At 31.3% G+C, this 14,276-nt stretch overlaps 1 protein-coding gene across 3 annotated transcripts in view; it reads right to left on the bottom strand.

The window, feature by feature from the left end:
* The window catches only part of LOC106788165 (G protein-coupled receptor kinase 2), a 28,845-nt gene extending 17,219 nt beyond the window's left edge, over nt 1–11,626 (bottom strand). The window contains exons 1-3 of one of the 3 annotated variants that reach the window (XM_014751184.1): nt 11,452–11,626; nt 4,543–4,740; nt 2,581–2,998 (exon numbers count right to left, since the gene is read on the bottom strand). In XM_014751184.1, coding sequence (XP_014606670.1) covers nt 2,581–2,632 — 52 coding nt within the window. In that variant the 5' untranslated portion in view covers nt 2,633–2,998; nt 4,543–4,740; nt 11,452–11,626. Of the gene's footprint in view, nt 1–2,580; nt 2,999–4,542; nt 4,741–10,679; nt 10,973–11,451 lie in introns of those variants that run through there. The other 2 variants (XM_014751182.1, XM_014751183.1) reach the window with 2 other exon arrangements.
* Nucleotides 11,627–14,276: the final 2,650 nt, after the last annotated feature.

Genomic DNA, 14,276 nt, shown 5'->3' with positions numbered 1-14,276 from the left:
TATATTATATATTTATTATTACCGTGTGTTAATAATAAATAATTAATATTAATATATCGAATTTTTTTTGTTTTATTAAATGACAATAATGTTCCGCGCGAAGAAAATATTTATTAATTAATAAAAAGAAAAAAAAATGTAGAATTAATTCGTTATATAATATCCTATTCAAGAGATAGATTTTTAAAAGATGTAAAAGATACAAAATTGTTCCCCCTTTTTTTTTTTTGTAATATAAAACGGCATCTTTTTACTTTGAATTCGTTTATTTCTTACTTCTTTACTACTTTCCCATTTCCTACTTATAAAATAGTTTCAACTTTCTTTACCCTTACCATCCAACCTTGCCTCTTTTATTCTTGGAAAGGTTAAGTTTCCAAGTTGAAGTTATTCCCAAAGGACATTCTCTTCTGGTATGCTATTATCTATTACTCGAATGTACTCGAATTTTCTTGACAACGGACCATGGGCCAAAGTTTTCCTGCACTTTACGTATTTTAACTATGAATAAGTAAAATAAAATGAAGCAACACGTGAAACAATTATTAAACTTTTTCTATTACTCAGTGTCAGATTTAGTAGAGAGACAAAAAAGAAGGATAGAATAAGTATTGTTTTAATTAACGTATACTCGGGAACTTTTTTCTATCATCTAATTAATAATATTGTCATTTAAATATTATATATTTTTAATTAATTTGTTTAATACTTTATATAAAACTTAAAAAAACATATTTTATACTTTTATCATAGAAAATAAATTATTTAAATATTCATTATTTATATAGTAAGAGATATTATAATATTTTCTAAATACAAGTATAATATTTATTAAAGTTATACTTATATTATAATAATAAATTATATTAAAATATACCCGTAAATTATATTATACCAAATATATGATCATTCCACATTTATTGTAATAAAAATGAATTTCTTTGTTAATACGACAAAAAAAGAATCTCGCATTTCAAGATGGAAATATTTCTTTTCTTTTTTAAATAAATTTCATGGGTGAAAAAGAAAACGTAAAGGATTGTATCGATTTATGAAAGATCGAGTTTGTGGTGTGTTCACAATGCATCGAAAACTCGAACTCGTAGTCCTTTCGAATGAAATTCCACGGATAAATGGACACGCCACGAGAACGAAGATGGATATGTAAATGTAGAAGCAAGAGAGAGAGTGTGTGTGTGTGTGTGAGAGAGAGAGAGAGAAACGTATGAAAATCCATCGTAAATCTCGACGAACGTTAAATCGCAAATTATCGATTTCTCGCTAGCCAATAATACGCAAATCTGATTAGTTTGGACTATTTCCTAAATCGATGTGTTAAGTCTACGAATAATATACGATAATAATGATAACAGTATAAATAATATTCACCTGAATTCTATTTTTACATGATTTTGATTTAACACGATCCAAAGAAATTCTAAGAAAATTTTTCTTTATCAAACATTTTGATATCATTTCTCTCTCTTTAAAAATTATTAAAAAACACGTTTTTTTTGATATTGTTCAAACCGTTTTGCAAATTGTGAAATAATTTTCAATCAAATCGCGATCGAAAACAAAAAAAAATATATATATATTTTAACGATATTTCAAATGATTTATTCGAATGTCAGATAACTCATATCGAAAAATTTAAAAAACGAAGAGATTGCATTTGCGTGACAATAAATGCAACGAATCGATCGATTCATCGTTTCTGCCGTTAATAAACTTGTCGTGCAAATTTCGTTAAATCGTTAACGTCCATCATATTATGAATACGAAAACGTTTCATGCGTTTACTTCCTCGTTCGTGAATTATCAGTAATATTATTTTGAATTATCGATTACTTTGTAGAAAAAAAGAAAAAAAAGACAAATCGTACAAACGTCATTCGTTATTCGTACGATATTTTTTATAACGAATAAATTCATTTGTCAACGAAATTAGATTTTAAACGAACAATTTTACGTGCATTTACGAATGCATTTCAAAAAGTAAAAGATAATCATTATATTAATTGGACCAATCAAAATTGGTGCGAACGAAAAGAATGATATATAAAATGAAATCGCGTTGATTTTAAGTGTTCGAAATATAATTGTTAAAGGGGGGGCGCGTTTATTAGTTTTTGTTTTTTTTATATTTAAATTTGTATATAAAGAGGGGCTTTATTAAAAATATTTCATTTATATTTTTTTCGCGAAATGAAATGAAGTTTGAATAACAATTAAGTAAACATAACTTTGTTTTAACGAAAAATTATATATATACACACACACAAAGAAAATCATTTGACTGTACAATAAAATAAATGTATACGAAAAGAAAATACGTAAATTGTTGAAAAAAAAAACAAAAAAACATTTCAAAATAAAAAATTGATCTCAAAATTGAAATCTAAAAATAATATATTAAAAATTATTCATTTTTTCGATAAAAAGAAAAGAATAAAAATATATATATATAGATATACATTCAAACCAAATTATGGTGATAGGATTAAAAAAAAGAGAAATGAAGCTACGTATACATTAAAAAAAAAAAAAAGAAATAAAAAACAAAGCAAATATTCTTACCTTCTCTCGCTTTGAGGTAAACAGTGTTGGCCACGATGTTCTCCAACTCCATCAATTCCAGCTTGATCGAGTTTTCGCGACCGAATCAGGAGCGAGAAAGGTGAGCTAGAATAAGCTCGGTGGTATGAGGATTGAGAGGGTGGACGATAACGAGGATCGAGAAACACTAAAAGTAGTACCAGAGGTACTACTATAAGCGTTATTGATACTCGAACAACGTATCCTTTCTTAGATCCTTCTTCCTCGTGTCTAATTCTTCTCGTGAAGATTTTCACCACCCCGTCGGGTCCAGCCAACCTAATTCCCATCTGCGGAGCTCCAACGATGAAATATATTCGAACAGGAATCAATGACCTTGACTTAGGACACCACCACCTTTTTCTTCTTCTTCTTCTTCTTCTTCTTTTCCTTTTATCTTCTTTTTTTATTCGCCAAAAGATTTGTTATTGGATTTATTTTCGTTTTTTTTTTTTTTCTTTCAATAAAAGGAGATAGACAAAGAATAAGATGATGAAGAAGAATAAGAATAAGAAGAAGAAGAAGAAGAAGAAGAAGAGTGAAAGGAAGGACAAAATGAGAAAGAAAAAGAGAGAAAGAGAGAAATAGAGAAAGATGAAGAGAAAGAAGGAAAGAAAGAAATAAAGAAAAGTAAGTTCGTCAACCTGTGATTTTCAAGGCCGATCTATATCCAAGATGGATTATCCACTCATAACACATATTATCTCTTATTATCACTAATATCAAATCTTCCAAATCTCCAACTTTCACTTCGGGTTTTATCTTGATATAAAGGATCAATGATAAAAGATTTAGATTTAAATTACTCGTTAATTCTGAATAATTGTGTATTTTTATTTTGCTCGATGGGTCATCGTACTTTCTCGTTCGCCTCATGGATCAATAGTGATCAATGATCGATTCGAAATAATATAGAAATAAATTTTTAATAGCTGATGATGTGGTGACGATGAAGAAAAAGAAAAATAAAAGGAAGAAGAAGAAGAAGAAAAAGTAGGAAAAAGGAAGAGGGTAAACAAAAATATAGCGAATAAATAAAAAACAAATTCACCGACAATATTTCATCGTCCTTATCTTTCTCTTTCTATCTATTTATCTATTTATCTATCTATCTATCTATCTATCTATCTATATCTCTTTCTTTCTCTCTTTTTCGTGACGTTTGAGAAAGATCCTTTGATGATGCCCACGCAAAAGCTTGGGAATTCTTATTGGCTAGATATCGTGTAAGATTTCTTCTTTTCCTCGAAGTTCTCTCTTTCTTTCTTTATTTCTCTTTATTTTCTTTCTCTTTCTCACTTTCCCTTGTTAGATTTCATCTCACGTTCACCAACGACAAACGATGATCCTTTTTAAATGCACCTTTTGCAACACAACTATCAGTGTGTGCATCGTTAAACTCAAACCCTCGTTCGTTCGTTCATTCGTTCGTTATTTTACGATTAGAAATTTATTAAAAATGATTTGATTTTATTTCGATTTGAGATTTTACCCCCTCTCTCTCTCTCTCTCTTTCTCTCTCTTTTTTTTCTTTCCAAATTGAATTTTTGTTTTCGTTTTATTTCCTTTTTTTACTTTACGTTCTCGTTATTATTCTCTGATTAAAATCTTAAGACAAATTTTGTGATAATTTATCACACGTACGCATACACACACATATACAGACAGACAGACATATTACTATTTTAATTATTATTATTATTATTATTATTATTATTATTATTAATATTAATTAAAAACGAACTAATTTGTATTATTATTATTATTTTTTTCTTTTTCTTTTTCTTCCTCCTCTTCTTTTTCTTCTTCCTTTTATTTTTCTTCGAATTATTATTATTATTTTTATTTTTATCCTTATTATTACTATTATTATTATTCTTCTTTTTCTTCTTCAATACTTTACTTTATCTTTTTTTTTTTTCCTTGATATCCTGGATAATATACCTTTGGGTGGATACTAAGAATCACTAATAACGAAGAACCTTCCTCGTTTCTTTGCTTGTTCTACGATGAACCAGCGTGTGACGTATTCCATCGACGAAATTTCTTGATCTTTTTTTCTTTTTCTTTTTCTTTTTCTCCTTTATGATTCGTCAAAAGGAACGACGGATGAAGAAATTTCTTGATAAAGTTTCTTATTACCTGAGAAAAATAAGATTATTCGTGATTGTTTCATCGATTGTCAGTATCATATATGATGTAAGTTTTCTCTCTCTCTCTCTCTCTCTCTCTCTCTCTCTCTCTCTCTTTCTTTCTTTCTTATTATTACACAAGTCGTAGGAACGTGTTTTTCAATTTCATGAAGTAATAAACATTCGATTGACGTCAAAATCTACGTTACCGTTCATTAACATAGAAATTCCTCGTTTAGAATTAAATTAAATGTTATATACATTGAAAAAAAAAAAAAACGTATCCTTAATGATCGTTCGAGGAAAGAAATAATAATAAAAGAATGAAAAAAAAACATATATATTGTATTGCAATTAATAATTCGTGAAAATATTATTAAAATGTAAACACGTGTCTTACAATTAATCACGTTAGTAAAAATACATACAAACGCATACATCTCTATTTGTACAAATACGTTCTATGAAAAATCACGTTGGATTAATAATCTTATGATAAATTGAAGGAGGAAAAAAAGAAAAGAAAAAATAAACAGGAAAAAAAAATTCGTCGTATAAATAATTAATAATTAAAAATAAATAAAAAGGAAAAACGCGTTAGAATTTTTGTTCATACACGTGTAATTAAATAAAGACAAGAAAAGAAAAATAAAATAAAATAAAAAAAGAAGAAACATATTGGAAAAACAAACGGATCGTATTTCGTGAAAGTATTATAAATGCATCCTCGTAGTCACGTTTTCATATACTCATATATATATACATATATCTAACTATCTACACGAATGCACACACGCTTATACACTAATAACACATACATTCTACGAGAAGGCACGCATTTATTATTATTTTTCGCATTTGCATTTTGCAAGCGAATCCCGCGACACGTTACGTAGAAGTGAACGTATATATATATGTATATATATATATATATACATATATATATAAAAATATATGATATGCGAAGCAGGTGTACCGAGCGGATAAAGATAACGATGCGTCTATCCCGGGTGATACACCTGATATCCAGAAGTAATCCAATAACCTTTTTCACCGTGTCTCTCAATATACCATAGTCGATGAAATACTCACCCTCGTTCGTCTTTCCCCTTAACCCCCTCGTCATTCTTTAATCAACCCTCTTACACGACCTTAACTTCACTCCTATGATCCCTATCATTATGCTTGCACACTTTTTCGAAAATTAACAAATTAATTTTCATATTGTTCCTTTAAATCGAATTACCATATAACTAAATTATTCATATTAACATCTTTCTTCTATATTTTTTCTCTATTTTCTTTATTTCAATGTTCTTTCAATAATTACACATGTCACTGTATATAAACAGTATTACAATATCAATGAATAGAAGAGATAATTCATGACATATAGAGTTATCATTTAAAAGCTTATTGCTTTATGTAATGGGAATTAAACACGTGATTGGATAATTTAGTATTATTAAATAGTAGTAAAAAAGAATGTTGTTATACGTCAAGCACGTATATATATATATATTGGTATATATAAATAGATGATAATTTTAAATCATTATAAATGGGATATTAATACAAAATTTCATACGTCAAATAGTCAATTAATATATCAATACAAGTATATGATATTAATTTTAACGTATAAAAAAATATACGATTTTTATTATTGTCGTATCATTTAATTGCTATACTGATACAAAGTTGTATACGTTAAACATCGTTCGCGCGCGCGTATAGATATTATTATAAATTTATTTAAATATTAAATTCACATTTACTAATATCACCTAAGGCCAAAAAATACTTTTCAAATAAATATTTTAAAACAGTGATCTTCAAATTGTATACAACGCGTAACCTTCCCGAAGAATTTCACGAATTGTTATTTGAATATATTACATTGTATTAATATCATTTGTCGTGTTTAAAAAAAGAAGAAAAATGGGAATTTTCTTTTTACATTCATGAAAGTTCCGCGAATCGAAAAAAATTTCAAATGATCACTCGGCTAATTAAAAAAAAAAACCATGAATTCATGTTTTCTAACAAATATAATATAATACTTCCACATCGATTTACGTAGTAATTCCAAGCTTTGGAACGTTAGTGTATGCACGCATGTACGTATATTATCTAGAAAAAGAGAGAGAGAGAGAAATAGAGAGAGAGAGAGAGAGAATGAAATGTCTACGAGGTCGGAAGCCCACGTGAAAATTATCTCGAATAACTTCCGACCAGACGATGACGAACTACGACGAACAACGATCGTTCCTACGTCAGAACGATCATAATTCTACGTCGTTTAATAATGTACGAATGTTGTTATCGAAGCGACGATCATTTTCCAAGTTGATTCGAAATTTTCGAATAAAAATTTGAAAGAAAAATAGCAGAAGATGAAGATGAGAACAAAAAGAGAAAAGGGATAGAATAAAAGAAGAAAAATAACAAATAAGAAAGTAATGGGGGGAGGGGGAAAGGAAAGGGAAAGATGTGGAAAAAGAGTTGAATGAAAAATTATAAAGGATATTTTATTAATTAATTAAGAGAAAAGTTTCGTTACAATGGGAATTGTATAATAACGAGGATTAAGGATAATAAGTAATAATTGGATTCTCCCTAAAGGAACGTACGAATCTTATTTAAAACGGGACTAATGAAAGCAACATAACTTCCAAATTAGGGACTGACGTTTCTCTTTCGGATTACGAAAAGCCTACTCGATAAACAATATACGTAGTGTCCCTTTTTTTTTGTTTGTACAACTGGAACGGAATATTAACGAAACTTTTCCTTCTTACAATTAGAATCACGTGATTTGTAGAATTTTAAATGTTTCTTTGATTTCGGTATTTTTCTTTCTTTTTTTTTGTTTTTTTTTTTTATTTGTTTTCTTTTTTCGTTTAATTAAGAAATAAACGTTGCACGGAATTATTTTAATGGAATTTTTCCTAAGAATTGTTTTTAATCTCTTGATTTGAAATTTCTTGAATATTTCAATCCTTCTTCCATATATAAACCGTGTTTTTAATTAATCCACGATCTGTTATTACATTTTTTTTCCTTTACTTAATTAATATCGTATACGAGCGAATTAATGGAATTTTTCCTTAAATCCTTATCACATTAAATTACATTTTTTTACTTCTTGCCTTTGATTTGTCCGAATGACGTTCATTATTCGAGTAAAATTATTTTCATTCGCTTTTAATTGTTATTATTTAAGAAGCATTTTTTTTTCGAACGGCAGTATTATGCTGACTACGTTGAGTACAAGGTTTTTCTTTTCTTGTATCTTCACAAATAACTTTTTAATATAATTTTATAATTAATAATTCTAAATATTTTTTCTTATATTTACCTGCTTTTTCTTTCGTGACAATCTTGAAAAAACGAAAACGTTTACAATTGAAATTTTTTAAGGAAAAGTTGAATGACAAGTTTTCGTTATCATTTCATTTCGTTCCTAAATAATTGCTAATAATTTTTACATAATTATTTAATTCGATTGACTGTTTCAGTAAAAAAAAATGATTTCTATCGACCACTAAAGATTATTTCATTCGCTAAACTGAATCTTCGGTCATCATCAATTTCACTTTCTTCCTCGATGGAAAATTCTTGTAAAATGTTATAAAAAAAAAACGTCTACGTTAAATTCATTATCACTGGCATTGCATTTATCAATATTCGAACGAAAATCTGATGATACTATCCTATCTTTATTTTTCTTTCTTAAAAATCTCAATTCTTCCTCATCACTGTTATCCAAATTTTTGTAAACCTCGTAACAGGTTTCTTTTTTACTGCTACATGACTCATTAAAAAATGATGCTTCGACTTTTCTTTTCGACATTGCAAAAAATTAAGACAGAAATTTTATCATATATATATATATATCACTCGTTAGTACATAATCTTGTTTTTTTATCTTTTTTAAAAAACGAATAATAAATTAAAAAATCTTTGACACTATTAGATGTCTCGTTCCCGACTACAAATTTACAACTGAACGAGTACTCTAATTTTAAGCATTTTGGAAAATGATAATTGTTACAAGTCTTTATTACAAACTAACATTAGATTAGATAAGAGATGCAATATTTATTCACGAGAAGGGATACCTTAATCTTATCATTATAAATTCGTTTTTTCTAACATTTCTCGAAAAGCTGAAAGCGTGGGTTGATGATAATTTTCTTGTTTTCTTTTTTTTTTTTTATACGTTAAAAAAGACAGTGGTAATAGTACGAGTAGTCCTGAGATTCACATTGTACATATATCTTTTTATCTTTTTTCCCGTTTGTATTAGAGATTTTTACATAGAAATAAATTTATATATAGATAAATATTAGATAAATTCTAAGATAATTTTTATATTAATTTCTTTTTTTCTATATATATTAATATATTTTCCATTTTAATTAAAAGATTTATTTTTATTAGAGTCACGTTTTATAGTTTCAATATTAATTATATTTATCTGTCTCTTTCTTAATTTATTTCTTTCTTTCAATAAAATATAAAAGATTTCTATCATTCCCGTCTAGACGATACAGATAAATAGAAATGGAATGAGATAAATAGGTGAATAAGATATACGCATAAAAGGAATCCAATAAAATTTAAATGATATGAGAAAAGAAAATAAAGATTTAAAATCGATTTTCGTTCGTGAATATTGTTCCTCATCGAATATCGATGTCGCATAAATTTTCTCCTAACCATTATCCCCATGTTTGACAAGAATCGACCGTACCGATCCCTCCTTCCTACCATCTATATTTCCCCATATCCACCCCATCTTATTTCTTTTTTCTTGTTACCTTTGAAAAATTTACGATCAAGCTAGTTTAGTCTCACTCCATCGAAATTAGGCTATTGATGGGTATCAACGATTGACCCTTAAATGATCGATCTTTTTTTATTCGTATAAATTACTATCTCGTATGTTTCAAATATAATACTTGAAACAATCAAAATCGAAAAAAAGATCATGATAATTATCTTTTTTAAAAGTTTTTATATATATACAAAAAAAAGTACAGATTTGTATTTTTCCCATTCGTTTGTATTTTTCCCATTGATTTGTTACTGCAAGAGAAAAGATTAAAAAGAAATACGATAGAGAATAAATTTGCAATTTATTTTAAATAAAATTAATGATAAAAGAAAAGGAAGAAAACCATCGATTTAGGAAGGATATTCAACTAACGTGAGAAAATCGCCGGATATAAGCTCTCGTTCGAGATTTCAAGAGGACGCGAGTAGATTAGGATGAGGTTAACGTCACTCGAACAGTGAGAGAGAAAGAGAGAGAGCGAGAAAGAGAGAAACCCGGCTCCGACGTGCATGTCACGCACATGTATTGAATGCACGTGCATAGCGTTTATATACGGGGAAGAGAAAGAGATGGTTGCGAGAGATATGTGGGAGAGTGTGGTTAAGAAGAGAGAGAGAGAGAGAGAGAGAAATAAAAAGAAAGAAAAAGAGAGAGGGTGTCTGTTTTATCGACTGAGCTAGTCGTATGTAACGAGCACGAGTCGTCACGAGAGATGTTAAAAACTTGTCGCGACGTTTAAAACTCGCGTGGTGTAACACGAAAGGACACACGGAGTCGTCAAAACGACGGAAAGAAAATTATGAAACGATAGATGATAGAAAGAAAAAAGAGATAGAGATAGAAAAAGATAGAAAGAAAGAAATAAAAAATAAAGAGAGAGAACGAAATAAAAGAGAAAGAGTGGAAGAAAGGTGAAAATAAAAAAGGGTAGGGGAAGTACCGTACGGGTACACCCGGTATAACGCAATGTATCGACGCAGAGAGGAGCGCGCGATCGTAAGTGCGAGAGGAGAGAGAGAGACAAACAATGAAGAAGAAAAGGCAATGGCTGCCGGCGCCGCCAACGAGAGTGAGCAAGCGCGCACCTCTCTCTATCTTTCTCTTACTTCGTATTTGCACGTAGGATGTGCGCTTGTAGAGAGCCGATTAAACCGGCAGAACTCTCGTCGTCCGAGTGATCCTTTCTTTAGGTGTCGCCTTGACCACGAGTAAAGAACTACCAGGATGTCTTTCTTTTCCTCCTTCGGTGTTTTGAAGGATAGGAGAGAGAGCACGCGTATCCGACGATGCGGTCCAGGCCGGTTTGCAATGATGCGATTCGTCGGTTATCGAACCGCGGTCCACCACCACCACTAGTACCGGCACAACCACCACCACCGCCACCTCCACCACCACTACCACCACCACCACCACCACACCACCTCCACCACTACACTACCACACCTCCTTCTCTTTTTATTCCTTTTCCTCCACCACCCCCACCCAATCTAATTCTCTTACTCTACTACTACTACTACTACTACTACCTACTACACTATATTACACCTCTACTCTACTACTATCTACTACTACTACACTACTACTACTACGCCGACGACGACGACAACAACGACGACGATTACTGTCACACTATAATATTACTACTCTACTACTAATACTAATACTGATACTACTGCTACAATTTATTTATCTTTTTCTGTCCTTCCCTTTCTAACACAGAACGTGCGACAGTGGCTAAATTAATGAACGGACAGCAGAGATATAGTCAATTCCTCGTGATCGTCTTTTTAAATCGCCTCCTCACAGGCACGATTCTTACTCGTAGAAATATGAAAAAGTCTTGCCGTCTACCGTACCGTACGCTGGATAAAAACCTACTGGCATGCTCCGTCGTTCTCTGAGTGAACCGCGATGCACCGACGCCGTTGCCGCCGCCGTCACCGCCGGTCGCCGTCGCCGCCACCGCCGCCGCCACTGACGAGATCCACCAGTGGTGGTAATGGTGGTAATGGCGGTAATGGTAGTAGTGTAGTGGTGGTACTGGTACTCTGGTACTGGTGGTTCTGATGGTGGTGGTCATGGTGGTGGTGGTGCCGGTGGTGGTGGGGAGGACGTACGGAGGACGAGTAAGGATGACGCGCTACATAAGCGCATGCTGCGCCGTGAGTGGAACAAAGAGAAAGTATCGAGAGAGGGATAGACGCGCGGACAACGACGATTGGGCGTGGTAGAGTCCCTAGTATTATATCCTCTATTTAACGCTACCCCACCGCCATCTTGGTGACTTCGAAGGAAACCCGCCATTTTCAAATCGAAGCGCAATTCACCCGCGTAAATCGACATTATCGATAGGTCTTTCTTCTACCAATTAAACGAGATATATCGCGCCGGCTTTTTACCCGCGAAATTTTAAATTTTAATATCGCGATTGTACGTGATTTCATTCGAACGTTTTGTAATATTTTTGCCTTTACTTCTTTTGATTTATTCAATTTTAATTTTTTTTTCCCCTCTTTTCCCGTGTACAAATATATGACACTTTTCGATAGATAGAAAATATCGTGTTAGAAAAATAACTGTAAACTTTAAACTTAATATTCACCTGCGAATCGTAGTTACATTCTTTCTTTGTAAACGTCACAACATATATTCGTCTTAGCGATTTATGGTGTCCATTGTCCGTCCTACCAAATCGAAAAAGAACCGTCCCACTTTCCCCGTTCATGCTATAGAGAAACGATTCCTCTCTCTCTCTTTCTCTCTCTCTTTCTCTGTCTCTCCCTCTCTCTTTCTCTTTCTTTCTCTCCTTCTCTATATATCGTAGGAGTTGTAGACATTGACGTATATCATCGGACATACGTCGAGAACGAGTTTATAATTTATAGCTTAGATATAAATAATTCATATATCGGGTACGTCACGTCACCACATGTTTTTATTACCTTTAAGAAACAAAAAGGAAAAAAATAGGAACTAAATAATCCACATTCCCCTATTTCTAATTCGTAAGTGGATATAGATATTTGATATGTCGATAAATGTTTTTTTTTTAGGATAATTCAAAGGACTCGCAATCTCCATTAGAAATCTAGAAATCAAATTTTTCGTTTAATTTCTTCTTTAATGGATTCGAAAGATTCCATCCCTTATGATTGAGAGGCTCACTTTTGAAGTATGTCAAGAATTTAGCCCTGGGACGTTTATACTAATAGCTTACGATAATTGCTTCGACACGTTGGTTTCGGTTACGCCACGAAACGAAGCGTGTCAAAAGGGGCCTGTTATACGAATTATATATACTTCCTTTTTCTTCGTTGTTTCTTCTCTCTCTCTCTCTTTCTCTTTTTTTTTTTTCTTATAGCCATCTTAGTTGAGTGGATGACGAGTAACGTGAGATCACGATCGAACAAGTTCAAGAAAAAATCCTACGCATGTGAGATCAATTTGTAGCTGTTTTCGAATTAATCATCTCACTTTGAAATGATAAATTCGATTAGTTATTAGAATCATATTATATTTAACTTTTCACTTTTTTTCTTTTTTCTTTTACTTATTTCCTTTTGTCTTTTTTTTCTATTTCGTTCAATCAACATTACCCTTTTTCGAATCGACGAACCAACGATTGTGAAACTTCAAACGATACGGACTTACGTATCAAATAACAACGACCACGTTTTGCTCAGCCGCAGAGGCTTTCTAAACGCCCAGATCTTTTTCCTTAGAGATCATATTGCTTTCTCTCTCTCTCTCTTTCTCTCTCTTTCTCTCTCTTTCTATCCCTCTCCCTATTTTTAATCATTTATCCATTTTACTTTCGCAAAAGAAACGATACTCTGACGTAGTGTATGCGGGATGAAAAGAAAATAAAAGAAAAAAAGGAGAACAAAGAATTTAAGAAATAAATGAATGAAAAATTTATCGAGAAAAAAACTAACGAACTTAGGGTAAAAAAAGGAAAAATTAAATGAATAAAATAAAATATATAAGAGATTAACGAATTTTTCGTTGAAATAAATTACAAGTACGCGCGGGGAGGAATGAATGGAAAAGTATATTGAAACGTCTTGTAGAGATTTTGTTGAAAATAAAAAAAGAAAAAAAAGGTTCTTCCGAGAAAAGAGAATCCTTTATATCAGTGGATCACTTTGAAGGGAGACAGTCACGAGATAATGAATTTCAAAGGAAACAGACAATGGCGCCACAACGTTGTACCGGCTTTTATGCTTGTGCGCTTTAGAGAAACAACCGGATAACGTCTTCGACGATCCCTATCAAAACCTTCGGCCATGCATCAATGGAATTCGAAGAATTTATCCGAAGAATTCGTTGCGTTGTACGTAGTACGTTAAAGCCTTCTTTGGTAGTGACTCAACGGTTCGCATATTTCCACGATGTCAAACATAGCGCATAGCTATGCTTTACTAGTAATGGATAGATAGATAGATAGATAGATAGAAAGAAAAAAAAAAAGAAAACAAACAAACAAACATAAATAAGAGAAATACGTAAACGAAATCTGGTAATCGAATTTTCACTTGACCCTCGGTTTCACTCGAAATAGAAAATTGTTCACATTTTTCACATATTTCTATTATTTTTCTTTGTTTTTTGCCTTATATTATAATAGAAATAGATCGTATAAATTGATGAAAATATTATCGTTCAATAATGCACCTTGCATATTTTCTTTTAATTAAATAACA

Source organism: Polistes canadensis, unplaced genomic scaffold (genome assembly GCF_001313835.1).
Source record: "Polistes canadensis isolate GaletaPanama2010 unplaced genomic scaffold, ASM131383v1 scaffold_128, whole genome shotgun sequence".
Lineage (NCBI taxonomy): Eukaryota > Metazoa > Arthropoda > Insecta > Hymenoptera > Vespidae > Polistes > Polistes canadensis.
This window is presented reverse-complemented; position numbering and strand designations above follow the sequence as displayed.